The 21509-nt window shown below is 36.9% G+C and overlaps 1 protein-coding gene across 1 annotated transcript; it reads left to right on the top strand.

The window, feature by feature from the left end:
• The first annotated feature begins 19724 nt into the window (after nt 1-19724).
• LOC120779576 lies at nt 19725-20639 on the top strand. The gene is made up of 4 exons (XM_040111919.1): nt 19725-19741; nt 19799-19991; nt 20044-20367; nt 20448-20639. The coding sequence occupies exons 1-4, from the start codon at nt 19725-19727 to the stop codon at nt 20637-20639; spliced, it is 726 nt and encodes a 241-aa protein (XP_039967853.1).
• Nucleotides 20640-21509: the final 870 nt, after the last annotated feature.

Below are 21509 nucleotides of genomic sequence, written 5' to 3' on the forward strand. Positions count from 1 at the left end.
CATGACATATAAAAAATAGCGGAATAACTACAGTGGTATGAAAAAGTTCAAACATTATTTGAGATGATAATCCCATTTTCAATTAATTTTCTATGTGTAAGTAAAATCTTCATATTTGTTAAAAATACAAAGATGCCAAAGTTTTGACATTTTTGATAAATAAAAAACGTTCATACTAAAAAAATAAAAATTGTATTTGAAACTATTATTTATAAAGTTGACTCGGGAAAATAATATATTTTATGTTGTGTTCTATAAATCACGTCCGTATGGCAATAAACCACATATGTATGGTTTGTAAATTCAAATTTGGTGAAATTTTAGAATTTCGGGCTGAAGAGAAATAGCCGTTAGTGTAGTCTGTTTGTTTCGATTGAAAGTAAAGTGCTAAATTTACCTAAAAGTGGATGGTGTTAAAAATAATCTTGATTTTGCGTGAATACGAGTACATATGTTTGTACATATTTACAAATAAATTGCATACTTAGCACGCTCCACCTGGCTTTATTTAAGCATACATGAACTAATACTTAACAAAATTACAAAAACGTTTTTTCAGCTTTAAATATTCCGAAATTTACCCTAACTCTTTTTTTTTAACTTATATCGTAGTGTACATACATAAAAATGTACATACTTACAAGTATGTCCCTCATTATGCCGTTTGTAAAAAATCAAAAATTCGAGCAAGCGACAAAAAAGGCACAAACGCACCGTCATTGACCAATAAGATTCGAGCAAGCTGTGCATATTTTCCTAGTATTTAATATTACAACGAAATCAAATTTATTCATAAGGAACGCGCACGTTTCGCGATGTCAAGTGCTTTCGTTCATAACTCTGCCATTTTTTTCCTGTGCGCCTCTTTCAACCACAATTCGTTTTCATATGGAACTTCTTTTCAAATGCTCGAGAATAACAAAAAAGAATTTGAAACAAAATTTAATAAAAAAGTTGCAATCAAATTTAAAAGAAAAATAGCCTGGAAGCTCCGTATTTGCATGATGCCTAGAAATTGAAGAATCTTCTGATGTTTACTTCAGAAAAAAAGCGCAAAGTGGCTCATTGGCGACTCTCAAAATTTATTTCATTTATTTATTTTTTCTTGTATATATGGTATTGAATTAAAAAATTACCATTTATATAAACTCCTGTATCCTGCCACCCAATTATTTTATATTTTTACGTAATATATAGTATATTTTCACAGTTTTTCGATTTATCCCATTTTAAATACTCCACGCTATGGAAATACAGCCCAATCAAAAAATCGTAGTATGTACTTGAAAAGAGTATAAGTCAATTTTGAATAATAAAGCACTGCAAAATGAACAAAAGTGTAAACATAGCCGACGTTGCCGCGAGATGTCGATGCATAGAAACTTTGTCAACTTTGCAGCGATGTGCACAATGCAGCGTTAATATGTATGCGAGATCAAATGTATATTTATCGGTTAGTTGTTATTTGCTTTTTTCAATGTTTTGTCAGAGGTAAATTTTTTTCGCCGTCCCGTATAAGTTGCGTATCCCATTATCCCTGCATTGAATAGTACACAGGTCTAAGAGTGAGAAAAGCGGAAACGTGATTCGTTCTTAGTGAATAAATTGTTTGGTGAATTTTGGTAAATAACATCTTGTGAATTAGTAATAACAATGAAATAACGATACTTAGTTCTAAAATTATAATAAGTTAAGGTTAGTAAATGCTTGTTTCTGTTATAAAGTTGCTGAGTAGCTTATTGTCAACGTCTAAAATAGTGCGGAGTACAAAGGGTTAAAAAATCATGACTGATCAAAATAGAATAAGAGAGAACATTGATAATGGTAATTAAGTATGAATTAACGCAGACACGAGGTAAAAGTGCAGTTTGGAGGGTGTATGCTGAAATAAAAAAAGCGATGGAAGTACATTGGAAGAGTTTGTTTACAGTCGAAAATGCAAGCATTTGTTGGAGTTTAATGGCAAGCAAAGCAGTAATTTGATGTGTCACAAATGCTTCGCTAACACTTCTGGACAGGATGTGGTTATGTGAAACTTAAGCCAAGAAGACAAGGAATGCGCTATCAATGTCTGTTCACAATGGATAATAGAAGATTGCCGTCCTTTTATTGCCGTTTAAGGATCTGGTTTTGAAAAATAAGCAGACTTTTTTTATTGAAATTGGATCGAAATACGGTGGAAATGTTAATTAAATGTTAATATACATGACCTAATTCCTAATGCATCTACTATCTCTCGGAGGATTTATAAAATGGCTGAGGAGAAGAAAAACGAAGTTAAATCGTATTTTGTTGCTGATGAAGGAAATGCTTCTGTAACCATAGAAAACTTTTTACGCACAACGCTTCATTTTTTCGACAGTTCCAATTTAAAATACATAGTTTTGGTCTATGGACTTCGAGAAATCAACAGGTATAAATATTCAAAACAAAATACTCAGCATATTTAAGATAGAAGAAAAAGTGTTCAAGGTGTACGGATGTGTTTTTGAATTCGCTTCGCGTATTCTGATTTTTTCCAAAAGGAAACAACCAATAATAATAAATTAATAAACAAAACAATCAAATAAAAACCAGTGTACACAAACTATTAATAATAAATATTAATAAATAGTGCACCAAACAAAAAACAAAACAAAACAAACAATAATGAGAGCTTCGCAGCTTCACCAGCAAAACCGTGTGCATTCTTTAAATAATATGATGATGAAACCAAGCAATCGCAGTCAGCAGAGGCAGCAGTAAACAGCAATCGGGCAACAACAAATCCACTGATAGCAGCCATTGTGCAGGTACCCGAAAGCACCCGGACAGCGAAAGAAAACATAATGCAAGGTGAGAATGTACCAAGCAAAAAAGGAAAATCAGTTCATATTGGTATTGATCGCTACATTAATGTAAAAAGGAAAACGAGTTCTATTAAATCAGCAGTCAGTACCAAAAAATTTCAACCGACACGCCAAATAGTAAAAAGCCAGAAATTCTTAATGGCAAAAGATTTGCCTTATTGAGCAAAGAGCCTAACGACGATGCAAAGGGTACCATCACAGTCGTGAATGCCAAACCCCCTCCAATCTACTTGCGGGAGCGGAGCTCAAATGCTCTTGTTGCTACATTAAGTGAAATTGTAGGTACTAATAATTTTCATATAGTGCCTTTGAAAAAAGCAATATAGATGAAACAAAAATTCAGTCCTACACTAAAAAAAGTTTTATGGAAGTTGTTGAATTTCTGTCGAATAAAAACAAGAAAATTGTTCTAGATATATTTAAAAGAAACAAAGTACCACAGTCAATGTTTAAAATTGAATTGTTGCCGAATTCTAATCAACTTAAAAAAATTAAACACATCCTTAATATACAAGGTGCCTTCCAAATGTACAGAACTTAAAAAAAAAACAGAACAAATGGATTTTTCAACTTATCAAAAATCAATTTATTTGATTGAAAATAGTCTCCTTTTGCATCAATACAACTTTTTGCACGGTCTAAAAGCATGTCGAACGAGTGTTTTAGCTCGTTGGCCGGTGTGGCCGCCAGTATGCCGGTGCAAGCCTTTTGAATGGCCTCTACGTCTTCCTCCTTCCTTCCTTTTATAGAAAAATGCATTTTTCCGACAAGGAAGAAGTCGCACGGTGCCATATCAGGTGAATACGGGGAGTGGTTAATGGTTAAAATGTGATTTTTGGTCAAATAATCGGTCGTCGTAATTTGTGCGGAACAAACCGTGCACACACCTTTCGTAAGCTCAAATGTTCGGTCAAAATGCGATAAGTCGATGTTTTGGAGATGTTCAATTCCATTTCCATGAATTTCAATGATGAGTTCGGCTGATTTTTGATGAATTCACGCACAATTTCAATGGAATTTCCGGTGATCACTGATTTTGATTCGCCCACATGTTGATCGTTATTTATGTCCTCATGACCACTTTGAAAACGTTGAAACCACTCGTGCACTCTGCTACCGGATAGGCAATCATCGCCATAAACTTGTTTCATCAATTGAAACGTTACGGTAAGAGTTTCACCAATTTTAGAACAAAATTTAATGTTGGCCCTTTGTTCGAAGCTCATATTCGCACCGATAACACAAACATACTGACACTTAAAACGCAATAATTTCACTTCTAATTGATGAAATGTCGTGAAATTCTCACTGGACAATCGATGAAGATAGCAGACTCTAACGCACTAGTCGACATATAGATGGTGCCACCAGGGGGCGCTAGATTCGAAAAGTCCTGTTTTCTTTGGAACGGAGTTTGTAATTTGAAATATTTGCTGCATCGTAGAGTAACAGTTGAAGGACCACATAAAAGAAGGTACAATGTACTAACTGCCAAGAATATGGGCATATCAAATCATATAGATCTCTACACAGTGTTTGTGTGGCTTGTGGTGATTTACATCCCACTTCTAAATGCACCCTTAGGAAAGACGAATTAAATAAAAAACGCAGCAATTGTGGAGGAAATCACATTGCTAACTACAGAGGTTGTTCTGTATATAAAGATTTGAAATCGAATTTCTCGCAGTAATGAGTTTATGGCAACCTCAGACAAATGTTCAAATCCTATTATCTTTTAGAATAATACTACGCATGGAAGCTATGCAAATGTAGTGAAAGGCAACACTGAACAAACTGTTGCAAAATCCTCCAAATGGAGGTATAGAAACTATGATTTTAAATCTAACACAGTATGATTGAATCATACATGATCCAAGATCTAATAAAATCACAAAATCAAATGCTGCAAAATTTATTAAGTAAGAAATGAGCGTACTAAATATCTGTATATTTAACGCTAACGGTGTTTACCAACTTAAATTAGAGATTATTAGATTTCTGAAAAACATATAGATGTAATGCTTATATCAGAAACTCATCTTACAAATAAAAATAATTTCAATACACCAGGATTTAGGCGCTATGTTACAAATCATCCGGATGGAGAAGTGCATGGTGGCACTGCAGTGTTGGTTAGAAATCGGAAAAACCACTGTGCTCTAGAATCTCATGCTACAGCACAGTTACAAGCTACAACAATATCCTTAAAAAAATATATATAATATAATATATAATATATATATACTGCTTACCTCGTTTTAAAATTACATACAGCGAATTTAAAGACTTTTTTGTAATCAAAGATTTCTAGTAGGTGGAGATTAAAACCCAAAACACACGTACTGGGGCTCACGTCTTATTAATCCGAAAGGATGACAGCTGTACTACACTATGATGAATAAGCATAATAACCTGGCAATAATATCTCCTGGTAAGCCGACATACTGGCACAGTGATACTCGTAGAACAAAAATACCAGACTTGATAGATTTTGCTGTAGTCAAAAATATAGATAGATTGCTTATCACAGCTGATACGTGTACTATACATACTTATCATCTGATCATTCACCTTTACAAATAAAGTCATACGAACAGCCCATAATATTTTGGCCCAAAAGTCCATGAAGCCACCAACTGACTCCAACATGCCAATACGAGACTTGGGTGGAAATTGGGCTCGAAGTGACGAGGAAAAGGCTAATTGTTTTGCAAATCACCTAGAAAAGGTATTTCAACCCAATTTGCCAAAGAATAACTTTAAGCTGTCAATCTTACCCAACACAGCTAAAGAGTCGATCGAGTCTCTTAAGACCTCACCTTCTGAAATTATTTGTATCATCAAAGAACTTAATCCAAAAAAAGCGCCGGGATATGATAATATTTCCCCAAAAATGCTAATTGAGTTACCAATTATTGCTGTAGAGGTGCTCTCTTTGCTCTTCAATGCAATTCTTAGTTTCGGATACTATCCAATTTCATGGAAAAAGTCGCAGATTATCTTGATAGATAAACCTGGGAAAGACTTAACACAGCTGTCTTCATACAGACCAATCAGTCTTCTACCCTGTCTTTCAAAAGTATTTGAAAAAGTATTACTATCAAAGATAACTCCTTTCCTCCATGAAAATAATACAATACCCATGCATCAATTCTGTTTTCAAAGTGCGAAACATGGCACAATAGAGCAAGTAAATAGAATTAATAACGAGATAAGGAAAGCATTTGAGCACAGGGAGTACTGTTCAGCAATATTTTTAGATGTAGCTCAGGCGTTTGATAAGGTGTGGCACGAAGGTCTTTTATACAAGATTAAAAAAATTCTACCTTTAGAACTGTATAAAACATTGGAGTCTTATTTAAAAAATAGACGATTTGTGGTAAAAGTGGGAGATTTCATATCTGATGAACGACAGATAAGAGCTGGTGTACCCCAGGGCAGTGTTTTAGGCCCAACACTATACATCATATATACAGCAGATCTTCCAACAGCTAATAATATATTAACTTCAACTTTTGCGGATGACACAGCTATAGTGAGCCGTAACAAATGCCACATTTTAGCATCACGAATATTAGCGAAGAATTTAAGTTCTGTCGAAGAGTGGCTAGCGAACTGGCGTATAAACGTGAATGAACAGAAGTGTAAGCATATTACATTTTCGCTAAGACCAAAGATGCCCGGCAGTAAAAATAAACAATATATTAGTACCCCAAGCGAACGAAGTAACATATCTTGGTATTCACCTAGATAGAAGGCTCACGTGGAGAAAAACACATCTCTAGTAAAATAACATGTATGAAGATTAGAGCTGCAAATTTAAATTGGCTTTTAAATAAAAACTCAAAACTTAGCCTAGACAACAAAGTGCTTTTGTATAATGCGGTCATAAAGCCGATTTGGATGTATGGCATTCAACTGTGGGGTACGACCTGTGCAACCAATATTGATATATTACAAAGGTTTCAATCAAAAATGCTTAGAACAATCACGTGTTCACCATGGTACATGCGTAACGAAAATATCCATAAAGACCTTGGTATCCCTATGGTAAAGAAAGAAGTATAAGACAGCAGAATTAAATATATGTATATCTAAACTCCGAGATCACCCAAACCCTCTGGCTAATGCTTTGGTACATTCCTGCGATCAAACACGACTTAAAAGAAGAGATATGCCAGCGTACTAAGGAGCAACGTATCACCAAAACAGCTCAATCACTTGCTTGAGCCTGTCTAGTTTTTAATTAGATTTAAGATTTTATAACTTATTGTTAGGCTTTAAGAAAAAGCAGATTCAATAAATAAAATAAAATTTTGAAAAAAAAAAAAAAAAATTTTCTCTAACATCTCATAAAACAAACTGGTTGAAGTACAGAAAATATATCAGCAGTCACATCAATATTGATTTCAAAATAAATACATTGATGAAAATATAAAGGAATTTAACGATGTAATAACTAATGCAGCTGTATTGGTAACACCAAAAAGAAACAATAAACCAGTTGGTTTTAGAAAGATCGCTAATAATTAAATAGAAAAATTTGTAAATGAGAAAAAGCGAGCTAGACGTGAATGACAGTTAAGTCGCTCCCCTTCAACTCTGCTTCAACTAAAATCTGCTGTACGTATGTTAAAAGAAGCGCTTATATGTGAGGAAGAACGCAACGCTGAAAATTATACTACTGTGATCAAATTGACCGAAACCATTGGCTTTCGGAAAATGCAAAAGAACAACTGGTACGAAGGAGTGCCGTGTCGCAGCGGAGAGAAAACAGACCGCCTACCTCGCAACGTTACGATCGACCACAACACGTGCGGGATGGGATAGATACCGAGAGTTGAAGAGGGAAGCCAGATGCATTTGCAGACAGAAAAAGAAAGAGGCCGAAATGCGTGAGTATGAAGAGCTTGATAAGCTGGCCGACAGGGGTAATGCTCGAAAATTCTACGAAAATATGCGGCGGCTAACTGAAGGTTTCACGACCGGAGCATACTCTTGTAAAACCCCAAAAGGTGATCTAGTCACCGATGCTCAGAGCATACTTAAATTATGGAGGGAACACTTCTCCAGCCTGCTGAATGGCAGTGAATGCACAACACCAGGAGAAGGCGAACCCGATTCCCCAATCGATTACGATGGAGCAGACGTTCCATTGCCCGACCATGAAAAAGTTCGAATAGCAATTACCCGTCTGAAGAACAACAAAGCGGCGGTTGGGCCGGTGGATTACCGGCCGAGCTATTCAAACACGGTGGCGAAAAACTGATAAGGAGCATGAATCAGCTTCTTTGTAAAATATGGTCTGACGAAAGCATGCCCAACGATTGCAATTTAAGCATGCTCTGCTCAATCCACAAAAAGGGAGACCCCACAGCCTCCTTAACATCGCGTATAAGGTCCTATCCAGCGTATTGTGTGAAAGATTAAAGCCCACCGTCAACAAACTGATTGGACCTTATCAGTGTGGCTTTAGACCTGGAAAATCAACAATCGACCAGATATTCACCATGCGCCAAATTTTGGAAAAGACCCGTGAAAAGAGAATCGACACACACCACCTCTTCGTCGATTTCAAAGCTGCTTTCGACAGCACGAAAAGGAGCTGCCTCTATGCCGCGGTGTCTGAATTTGGTATCCCCGCAAAACTAATACGGCTGTGTAAACTGACGTTGAACAACACCAAAAGCTTCGTCAGGATCGGGAAGGACCTCTCCGAGCCGTTCGATACCAAACGAGGTTTCAGATAAGGCGACTCCCTATCGTGCGACTTCTTCAATCTGCTGCTGGAGAAAATAATTCGAGCTGCAGAACTAAACAGAGAAGGTACCATATGGATATCATCGGCCTCAACACCCGCGCCGTTAGTACCGCTTCCTCCAGACTGGAAAAAGAAGCAACGCAAATGGGTCTAGCAGTGAACGAGGGCAAGACGAAATATCTCCCGTCATCAAACAAATAGTCGTCGCACTCCCGACTTGGCTCTCACATCACTGTTGACAGTCATAACTTTGAAGTTGTAGATAATTTCGTCTATCTTGGAATCAGCGTAAACACCACCAACAATGTTAGCCTGGAAATCCAAGGAAGGATAACTCTTGCCAACAAGTGCTACTTCGGATTGAGTAGGCAATTGAAAAGTAAAGTCCTCTCTCGACGAACAAAAACCAAACTCTATAAGTCACTCATAATTTCCGTCCTGCTATTTGGTGCAGAGGCTTGGACGATGGCAACAACTGATGAGTCGACGTTGAAAGTTTGCGAGAGAAAAGTACTGCGAAAGATTTATGGTCCTTTGCGATGAGCTGTATGAAATATATGACGACATTGACATAGTTTAGCGAATTAAAAGACAGCGGCTATGCTGGCTAGGTCATGTTGTCAGGATGGACGAAAACACTCCAGCTCTGAGAGTATTCGACGCAGTACCCACCGGGGGAAGCAGAAAAAGAGGAAGACCTTCACTCCGTTGGAAGGACCAGGTGGAGAAAGACCTGGCTACACTCGGAATATCCAATTAGCGCCACGTAGTGAAAAGAAGAAACTACTTGCGCGCTGTTGTTAACTCGGCTATAATCGCGTAAGCGGTGTCTGTGCCAATTTATAAGAAGAAGATTTTTATTTTTTACCGAAATGAACTGAAGTGTGATATTTTGTTTTTTTGTTAATAATTCATTTTTATACCTCTTGAACTGACGTGATTTGTATTTATAATTTTAAAGCCATTCAAAGGAACTGAATTATCATTTGATAAAATAAAATGTAATGTTATACTTGATAACATTGATGTATGTACAAGTATACGTAATTTTTTTTAATAATAAAGAAAATAAATATAGAGTATGAAAATCCCGTTTTTTAATTCATTATATGTCCATAGTTATTATTAGAACCAGTTACAAAATCCTTGTTGTATAATATAATAGTAACTCTTAGTACTTTGGCAATGGAGCTTCTTCGTATATTCACAAGTGATCTGTATTCATAATTGTCAGAGAATCCTAACGGGGCATCTCGACAGGCAAAAATTTATTGTGTGTAAACTAACTGTATTGTTGTGCGTATTGCCTGTGGAGACTTCACATTGCTTATTGGTAATATTAAATTTAGTAGAGCAAGTATTAAGGCGGTTGTGTTAAATTATAAAAATAAAGAACATTTCAAAATAATTTAATAAATTTTTTCAAAAAAGTAATATTTAGTTTAATATTTATAATTTGCCCAAAAATTATACAAAATTGATTGTCGAATGAGCGAAGTCTTAAATTTAATAAACTTATACAAGCATATTGCTCATATTAAAATTATTATTTAATTGTTATATAAAATTTATACTACAAGTATTATAGTCCAAAAATATGAATTTTTTTTTTTGCAAGAAATACACTTGTAGAAATAAGTATATTTCTCCTTTTTTTTATTTTCCACATAAATTTTTTTCATCCATATTAAAATTTAAACAGTTCAAGAGCTCAAAACATGCTCGAACCGACCTACCCGACGGCTTTCGCAAATTATTATCAGGAATAAAGGGATGTTAAACTTATTCCAGTGTGAGAGCGCCTCAAAATTAGCGTTTTTTATAACATTTTCCATTATGGCCAGATTGAACAAAATTACAATTTTTGGGCATTTATCAACCCAATACCCAACATTTAGTACGAATAAAAATTACTAAATAGTGGTTATTTATTATATGGAGAAACTATTTACATCTGTTTAAAGAATATTATAACAACTGACTTTTGTCCTTTAAATACCCAATAATAGGATTTAAGATTGTTAGCTCTCAATCATTAAATGTTTTTAATCATTTTCCATTGAAAACAAAACTATGATGCTTCAAATTACGAAACGTTTCATCAAATACCTTTAAATTTCACAAATTTATTTAATTTTCTTTGTTTTACATTTTTTATAAGTGGTCTTAAACGATGCAACAAATCCCTCCGTTTACATATTTTTTTGGTAAGATTTCAATCTGGCCATCGCTCGTTTCCAATTGCTAAACGTCAAAACCTCCTGAACTCGATCAACTGTCAAAATTTAGGTGGTTTTGACGTTTAGCAATTGTTCTCTCACTTCCAGTGAGAGAGGAGTTAAACTCTCTTTATGTTATTATGTTATGATTACAAATGCCCACATACAGATTTGGCAATGGCAATAGATTTGACGGTTAGTACGAGTATGCCATAAACTATTCATAAGTATTGTGAACTCATAACCAAACACTTGTGAATATATGTATGCTTCATACAAGCTAAGCAGCTCACAAGCCAAAATTCTCTCTCTCATAATTGTAAGTGAGCAGTAATCACACTTCTACTCATTCCGTGAATAATTTGCTTGCTTCATACTCAATTTTTCACAAGTGGCTCAAAGTTGTGTTTAACTCATTCACTGCAGATCACTGCACGCCCTGGGCCATCCTGAAGATCGTTACAAAATTTCATTGAAATCGGTCCAGCCGTTTCGAGGTCTATGAGAAACGGGTAGAGATTTGCAAACAGAGCAGTGGTGGTCATTTGGCCGACATTTTGTTCAAATCATAAATGGCATAGAATTATCAGCATAACAAAAAAGAAATCATAACGCAATTTCACCAGATTTGAGTGCTGTATTTCATTTTAACATGACGTCGTTCTTGTTGGTATACCCTTAACGTGCTGTTTTATACGTCTTCTTCTTATTCCAAAAAAATTACATAACAATATGGCGGTGGTTTTTGTAACAATTGGCACAGCCCAAATCGAAAAAGATATGGATAAATACTTGTCGTAATCTTGTATTCTATCATCCTTCATTCAGAGCGTTCTTTTTTGCTATACATGAATAAGACTTCATGTAGTAAAAGAAACCGGTTGGCTTATACAAGGTGCATACCAACGTAAACAGGACTTTTTGAATCTAGCGCGCCCTGGTGGCGCCATCTATATGTCGACTGGTGCGATAGAATCTGCTATTTTTATCGATTGTCCAGTGAGAATTTCATGACACTTCATTGATTGGAAGTGAAGTTATTGCGTTTTAAGTGTCAATATGTTTGTGTTATCGGTGCGAAAATGAGCTTCGAACAAAGAGCCAATATTAAATTTTGCTTTAAAATTGGTAAAACTTTTACCGAAACGTTTGAATTGATGAAACAAGTTTATGGCGTAGTAGAGGGCACGAGTGGTTTCAACGTTTTCAAAGTGGTCATGAGTACATAAATGACGATCAACATGTGGGTCAATCAAAATCCGTGATCACCGGAAATTCCATCGAAACTGTGCGTGAATTCATCAAAAATCAGCCGAAATCATTGTTGAAATTCATGGAAATGGAATTGAACATGTCCAAAATATCGATTTATCGCATTTTGACCGAATATTTGAGCTTACGAAAGGTACACAAATTACGCACAAATTGACTGACGACCAAAAATTGCTCTCATCGATCGACGCTAGTGACCGATTATTTGACCAAAAATCACATTTTAACCATTAACCAGTCCCCGTATTCACCTGAAAAATGCATTTGTCTATGAAAGGAAAGCGTTACGCAGAGGTAGAGGCCATTCAAAAGGCTTGCACCGGCATACTGGCGGCCATACCGGTCAACGTGCTAAAACACCCGTTAGACATGCTTTTGGACCACGCAAAAAGTATTGAAGCAGAAAGAGACTATTTTGAATAAAACAAATTGATTTTGCTAAAAAACCATTTGTTCTGTTTTTTTTTTAAGTCCTGTTTACTTTGGTAGGAATATTGTTATGGAGTGCCACAAAGTTTGTAACACCCAGACGGAAACGGCAGTGTCCTATAAAACATGTTTATAATCAACGTAACCAGCTGAGTCCATGTAGCCATCTCCGTCTGTCTGTATACACGCATTTTTCAGATCAGTGTATATCTAAAATTTTACACGTGTTTTTTCGGAACACCAAAATCAAATCACTTTAGCATATAGCTCCCATACAAACAACTATGGAAAGCTATTTTATTTAATTACACATTTTCAAGAAATTCGGAATGAACGATTGGCCGCAAGTAAATACTTTTAGGAAATTCATGAAACTTTTATATTTGGCGTGCTCTGTTTATAAAAATAATGTTTTAAAATTCTAAATTACTGTTTACAGTTCAAACCTTTACCTGAATACGAATAAAATTGCAGGAATCTATTGTATTTTTTATAAAAAATTGGTGTAATACTTGTAATATATAAAGTAGCCAGCATTTTATCAGACAATTGTATTTGCTAGCGTTTGCAGTATAGCAACAAAATAGTATCACGCAATGACTTCGCTGCAAATGATCAATGCGCGAATTTTTGGGATTATAAATTATTTTGATGACATGTGTTTTTTGCCATAAAATTTAAATATATAAAACATTACAACAAACATATCTTAAATTTCACAGACATAGCGCATCACATTTATGTTAATAAAAATATATATTTTTTTATACTGAAAAAAGTACAAATAACAGACTTTATTTACCAAGGAGTCAGTTATTTTGCAGAAACATTCTTTCATATGTACATTCCACTATGCTAAATTTTTTAAGTGCAACATTTTATAAATCAGAAAATAAACACGCCCACTCCCAATACTCCGTATAAGGGTTATGTTGAAAGCTACTAAAAGGGCGTTAACTCAGCATATATGTTAGAGAACCTAATTTTACGGACGGTAATCATAGGAATCGGCAAAAAATTCGGAACGGCCGCTCACCTTTGGTGAAATTACAGGAAATTCTGGACCAATTTCAACCAAATTCGGTGCATGATACTATTACAACAATTGCATCATGCAAATGCGGAAATGCGCGATATCGGACAACTTCTACTTCTCATATGTACATAAAAAATTTTAATTCCTTATGAATCCTTTACTTTATAGCATATAAAGCAAGCACCAAGAAAGTAGTGAGAATATAACCTAATGCAAATAGTGTCTTAAAGTACACCATCTCACGTTCAAAGATAGTCAAAATCGGACCTTAGACTTTCTAAACCTCATATTCGTAACATGTAGACTTCAATGCCAATAGCTGATTTTTTACCGATAATATCGGTAAATTTTTGAGGTACAATAGAGAAACTTTACCTTGTGTTTGAAATGTGACAGAATGATGACTTTGCCAGAACATAAATGTATTCCAAAATTTACGTACATACAATTAATCATTAATTTAAATAGAAGACAAGTCCTTGATGCGTAATAAGAAAGCATCGTCTGGATACATCAAAAACTAAGACCAAGCTCATTAAGAAAGTTTACCCAAAAATTGCTCAAAATTACATTTTACAATTGCTTTCTTTACCAACCAAGACGATGATGGCATCTATTCAAAGATTAATTCCCTGGAACTGCCAAGTTTATAATACCATTTCATAATCTGCAACTAACAATCAGATCGGGATGATTATACTGCGGAATATAAACCAGCCACATCTTTGTAATGGCATCTGCGGTGGAGAAATTAAATAGAAGAACAAAGGTGAAGGCGTTTTGATTTCAGGAATTTATTCCCAACGACATTCTATTCGATTTCAAATGGTTACAATTTCGAGACCAGCTAATATTTGCAAGTGTGCATATAATAAAAAAAACTACTGTTGGATATGGCGCAATCTCAACCCATATTAATCATTCACTTCATCGGCAACACTGTTGTCAATACATTATATTAAATAATATATTTTAAAATTACCCAAATATTTGTCATCTCATTTTCTTTCATTCTTGGTCCGCTCGTATTTTATGGCATCACACTTGTCATAACCGAAAGCAAACATAGGGATAATGGGATGCCCAATGTGAGAGCGCCTCAAAATAGGCGTTTTTTTATAACATTTTCCATTGTGGACAGATCGAAAATACGAAATTTAAATGTATTTGATGAAACGTTTTGTTTTATTATGCATTTAATTGAATTTTCAATTAAAAATTAGTAAAAACATTTATTAATTGAGAGCTAATAGGCCTAATTCACTTTATTATGTATAGAAAGTTCAAATGTCAGTTGTTTTAATCTACCATAAAATCATAAAAAAGGATCTAAGTCGTTTCGCCATATATTAAAAGTCCAATATATAATAATTTGCAATCGTAATAAAAGTTGGGTGTTTTAATTTAAATGCCCAAAAGCTCCTATTTTGTTCGATCTGACCACAATGGAAAATGTTATAAAAAACGCTCATCTTGAGGCGTTCTCACACTGGAATAAGTCAGGAGCATCCCATTATCCCTCATGTATAGCCTCGTTGAATGAAAACACAGCACTGATGACAACATACATACAAAAATAACAAAAGATTGTTTGCAGATTATTAAAGGTGAATATTTTCCGTGTTGTGTTACATACTTTTCAGTTTTTTTATAGCCTGAAGAAGACATGAAAAATTTCAATTGTTTAACAAAAAACTATGTGAAATGTTACACTGGCAAACAAAAATTCACTTGTTTTTTGTGACATTAACAGAACAAAGTATTTACTATGTAAAAATTGCCACAAATGCAGAAAATACATACATATTTCTTCTATCACCTATAGTTTTTTTGCTATGAAGATTTTTGTTAAAAAGAAAACAGCGATAGATATATCATTTTATTAGCCAAAGAGTACCTCAAATTGTTACTGTCGATGTTTTTCGGCGATATTTTGTTTTTGTAGTATCCCTTAACAATGTCCAGCAGTAATCGGCAAGCAAACTGGCACTCCACTTGCCTTGGTACTGTTTCTGCATAGCAGAAATGTCTTCGTGGAGCCGTTTTCCATGTTCGTCATTTACGGCCCCTAAATTTTCGGAGAAGAATCCAGATGGGAGTCCAGAAAATGAATTTTAAAGGACATGTTGCAACCCATTGTTTTATAGGTGGCTAAATAAGATAAGCCTCCCTCTAAAGTCACTACCTCAACACAGCAAAACACGAAGTCCCATCACTGCCAACATTCCAATACACCACACACACAGAACCCACACATCAACACCACCCACACGCGAGAGCACCTCACATCCACACACGCAAACACATACCACACTGGGTAACACTCCACAAAAAGGGTCAGCATCTCAACAGTTCAGATCTTATTCGTCTGCATTTAAACCTGCACGTCGCTTTCTTTCGACGCGTCGCCTTCTCGATCTCCACCCGCTGACGTCGTTACGCTATTACCCTAACTATTTTCACAGTTTACTATACACATTGTTACATTTACATTTGTATACGCGAATTTGAACAACATAAATAAAAACCTTAATTTCTAAATTTAAGTATAATTGTTACCAACCGAAAACGGGCGTTTTATTAAAAAAAAGCTAAAAATGTGGTAGGTGTTCAAAGGATGGATGGGGTCATGTGTAGAAGTTCACGCAAGTGAGGAAAGTTCTCTGATCGCCATTCACTTGGGAGTGGCCAGAAACGATTCTTTTGCATATGACTCAAGCAGCTCACGACTTCCGGTCTTTGACCAAGTATCCTCTGGGTAGCCCATGAACATCCGTTCGAAGGTGAGCTAAAGTGAGAAGGCGAAACATCCCCTGCATAGGGTTGTGCGCTGGGTTTAGGACCCGCCACGTAAAAAAAGCCTACCCCAATGAAAACGACAAACAGCCTCGGATGAGAAACCCCTTTTTGATGACGACCATGGCAAACAGAAATAAGGACAACGATATCAGGGCATGCACCTGGAATATCCGGTCCCTTAATTGGGAAGGTGCCGCTGCCCAGCTGGTTGATGTCCTCGCGAAAATAAAGGCTGACATCACCGCCGTCCAAGAAATGCGATGGACGGGACAAGGACAGAGACGAGTAGGTCCTTGTGACATTTACTACAGTGGCCACATAAAGGAGCGCAAGTTTGGTGTGGGATTCGTGGTGGGAGAGAGACTCCGTCACCGAGTACTATCATTCACTCCGGTGAATGAACGTCTAGCCACAATCCGCATCAAAGCGAGGTTCTTCAACATATCGCTGATCTGCGCCCACTCCCCGACGGAAGAGAAGGACGATGTGACCAAAGATGCCTTCTATGAGTGCTTGGAACGCACTTATGAGAGATGCCCCCGCCACGATGTCAAAATCGTGCTTGGCGACTTTAACGCCAGGGTGGGCAAAGAAGGTATCTTTGGCACTACGATCGGTAAATTCAGCCTCCACGAGGAAACATCCCCAAATGGGTCGAGGCTGATCGACTTCTGCCGGGGCCCGAAATATGGTCATCTGTAGTACTAGATTCCAGCACAAAAAAATTCATCAAGCTACCTGGCTGTCTCCGGATCGAAAAACTACCAACCAGATCGATCATGTTGTGATAGACGGAAGACACGTCTCCAATGTTTTAGATGTGCGTGCGCTCCGAGGTCCTAACATCGACTCGGACCACTATCTTGTTGCAGCCAAGATTCGCACCCGCCTCTGTGCAGCAAATAATGCACGCCAGCAAGCACGCAATCTGCAGACAGAAAAAGTAAGAGGCCGAAATGCGTGAGTATGAAGAGCTTGATAAGCTGGCCGACAGGGGTAATGCTCGAAAATTCTACGCAAAAATGCGGCGACTTACAGAAGGTTTCAAGACCGGAGCATACTCTTGTAGAACCCCCAAAGGTGATCTAGTGACCGATGCCCAGAGCATACTTAAATTATGGAGGGAACACTTCTCCAGCCTGCTGAATGGCAGAGAATGCACAACACCAGGAGAATTCCCAATCGATGACGATGGAGCAGACGTTCCATTGCCCGACCATGAAGAAGTTCGAATAGCAATTGCCCGCCTGAAGAACAACAAAGCGGCAGGGGCCGACGGATTGCCGGCCCAGCTATTCAAACACGGCGGCGAAGAACTGATAAAGAGCATGCATCAGCTTCTTTGTAAAATATGGTAGGACGAAAGCATGCCCAACGATTGGAATTTAAGTGTGCTATGCCCAATCCATAAAAATGGAGACTCCACAATCTGCGCCAACTACCGTGGGATTAGCCTCCTCAACATCGCATATAAGATTCTATCGAGCTTATTGTGTGAAAGATTAAAGCCCACCGTCAACAAACTGATTGGACCTTATCAGTGTGGCTTCAGACCTGGAAAATCAACAACCGACCAGATATTCACCATGCGCCAAATCTTGGAAAAGACCCTTGAAAGGAAAATCGACAGACACCACCTCTTCGTCGATTTCAAAGCTGCTTTCGACAGCACGAAAAGGAGCTGCTTCTATGCCGCGGTGTCTGAATTTGGTATCCCCGCAAAACTAATACGGCTGTGTAAACTGACGTTGAACAACACCAAAAGCTTCGTCAGGATCGGGAAGGACCTCTCCGAGCCGTTCGATACCAAACGAGGTTTCAGATAAGGCGACTCCCTATCGTGCGACTTCTTCAATCTGCTGCTGGAGAAAATAATTCGAGCTGCAGAACTAAACAGAGAAGGTACCATATGGATATCATCGGCCTCAACACCTTTTGCCGTTAGTACCGCTTCCTCCAGACTGGAAAAAGAAGCAACGCAAATGGGTCTAGCAGTGAACGAGGGCAAGACGAAATATCTCCCGTCATCAAACAAATAGTCGTCGCACTCCCGACTTGGCTCTCACATCACTGTTGACAGTCATAACTTTGAAGTTGTAGATAATTTCGTCTATCTTGGAATCAGCGTAAACACCACCAACAATGTCAGCCTGGAAATCTAACGCAAGATTGCTCTTGCCAATAGGTGCTACTTCGGACTGATTAGGCAATTGTGAAGTAATGTCCTCTCTCGACGAACAAAAGCCACACTCTATAAGTCGTTCATAATTCCCGTCCTGCTATATGGTAGAGGCATGGACGATGTCAACAACTGATGAGTCGACGTTGAGAGTTTTCGAGAGAAAAGTTCTGCGAAAGATTTATGGTCCTTTGCGCGTTGGCCACGGCGAATATCGCATTCGATGGAACGATGAGCTGTACGAGATATACGACGACATTGACATAGTTCAGCGAATTAAAAGACAGCGGCTACGCTGGCTAGGTCATGTTGTCCGAATGGACGAAAACACTCCAGCTCTGAAAGTATTCGACGCTGTACCCGCCGGGGGAAGCAGAGGAAGAGGAAGACCTCCACCCCGTTGGAAGGACCAAGTGGAGAAGGACCTGGCTACGCTTGGAATATCCAATTGGCGCCACGTAGCGAAAAGGAGAAACGACTGGCGCGCTGTTGTTAACTCGGCTATAATCGCGTAAGCGGTGTCTACGCCAATTAAGAAGAAGAATGTTTAGGTAAATCTTTTACATATTTAAAATGAGTTATTATAAAATAAGATCATTGTACATTCATATATACAAAAAAAATCAAGCACAAAATTCAAGTGAGGTGACATATTTACTGTTCAAATATCATTGAACATGCTTATTTATATGAAAGGCGAAATTATACTAAATATAAATATCTATTTATATGTTAATACATACATACATACATAATGCATTTATATGCAATGCAGCAAAATAAAAGAAAAAATATGTAATAAGAATACAATACAGAAAAACAACCCTTATGGTGGTTATTGCATCCGTATTCTTCATCAAAAATCTCAAGATCTTGTATGACAGCACACACACACACACATGTATTGCATTGTATAGTTGAAAACAACCCCATGTTGTGTGCCGTACATACACATATATTTAACTAGATAAGTAAGACTTACACCCCTATTCTGTGCTTTTGACAAATTAATAAAATATTGACAATTAACTCAAATATTTAACAAGCGAGAAATATTTTGGTATTCTGTGGCAATCTTGATAAAAGTAAAAGCTTCAATTCGTAAAGCTTTCCCCCAACGTATGGTGAAAAAATAATGTAAATAGAAAACAGCTGATTTCTATTCAAATTATTCGTTAAAATGGACAATTCTGCAAGGTAAGTTTCCAAATTTTAATTATTAACAAAATTTATAATTTAACTTTTATTTTATAGTAAGCCCAAGCACGAAAGAGCTACGCACGAGCAGCTGGAGGCATATATGTTGTTTTGCCAAGCACCCCCAGAAATTAGTACGGGGAAAAATTGCCCAAAAACGCCTCAACGGATGAAGGAGTTGTGGCAACAGCTGGCAGAGCAACTTAATTCGTGCAGAGGACCAATACGAAGTGCTGCAAAATGGAAAGAGGTAACATTTTAGTTTATTTTTCGTTTATTTATTATATTGTGTTAATTTATAGACGTTAGGCGTTTGGAAAAGCCAACTGCGCACTCGAGCAAGGCGGTTGAAAATGACTCAAAGGCTCACAGGTGGAGGTCAAAGGTTCCAAGCCGATGACTTCGAAGAAATGGCTTTGTCTACATTTGGCTCGGCCGCTGTAGATGGGATGCAAAATGTACAAAGCCTAGGTTTAACGCCAATTGAGCAAACGGATGAATGCCCAATTTCATCACCCACGGGTAGTCCTCAACAATTATGCAGTAAGGTAGATGCAAGCCCAAATCCCGAACACCATACAGCAAGTCCATCGACACCATCTACGTATCTTAGCTTAGAAAACCAGGTAAGTTTTCATTATGATACAATTACAAAATACATATATAATTTTTTTTGCAATTTCTTATTACGTTTTTTTCTTTTTAGGATGCTTCAACTTTGGTGCTATCACGAAGTGCACGAAATAAGCTTATCAGCACTTTGATAGCTGATATACCAAAAACGAATGCTGCTGAGGAAGAGAGGCGACGGGAGCATCGTGAAATGATGGAGGCCATTCAAGGCCTAACTAGTTCTATAACAGAACTTATAAAAACGTTTAATAGTAATGAAAAATAATATCTAAAGTTTAATTAAAATTCAAGTAACGTACATATGTGTAACATTTTTATTGAATAAAGTTTGGTTTTTTGTTTTATAATAGAATAAAAAAAATGGAATGGAAATTTCAATTTGTTTTCTTTTAACAAAAAGGATAAATAAATAAACAAACAATGGAAGTAAGTAGTGTATTTCGAAAGTCGAATTGTGAGAAAATTTTATATGTACATAAGAATATGGATTGGCTTCTGTATATATATAACTAAAGAATTGATATATATCTTGATCTGGTTCTTTCACCTTCGCGCACGTACTGTGAAGAGTTATAATCATTAATTGGAGAATCAAAGTCTTCTGCAACCCCGTCATCTATTTCGTTGAACGTAATGCCTGAATAATGTAGAACTCGGTGCTTCAACAAACATCTGCTTTCGTCATTATATTATGCAATATAACGCAAGTACTAACAAACAAAGCGGAAGTTTCGTGTGAATAATGTAGAACTCGGTGCTTCAACAAACATCTGAAGCGAGATTTTAAAACACCAAATGCTCTCTCTATGCAGTTTCTTGCAGAACCATGTAATTTGTTGTATTTTTGCTCTTTATGGGTATTAGGTGTTCCCACTGGTGTTAAAAGCCACGGTTCTAGAGGATAACCTTGATCGCCAAGAAGCCAAGATTCCCTCCGTTGTTGCTCCGACGTATTAGTATGCTGACGAATGAGATGTTCTCGTAGGTCAGAAGTTGCCCAAATTTCAGAGTCATGTGTTGCACCCGGAAATTTAGCATTTACAAATGTAAAACATAATCGGTGATCGCAAACCTAAAACGATACATTCAAAAATTGCATTGGCATATATGTATCTATGTATGTGCATGCAAAAAC

This window comes from Bactrocera tryoni, unplaced genomic scaffold (genome assembly GCF_016617805.1).
Source record: "Bactrocera tryoni isolate S06 unplaced genomic scaffold, CSIRO_BtryS06_freeze2 scaffold_11, whole genome shotgun sequence".
NCBI classification, from domain to species: domain Eukaryota; kingdom Metazoa; phylum Arthropoda; class Insecta; order Diptera; family Tephritidae; genus Bactrocera; species Bactrocera tryoni.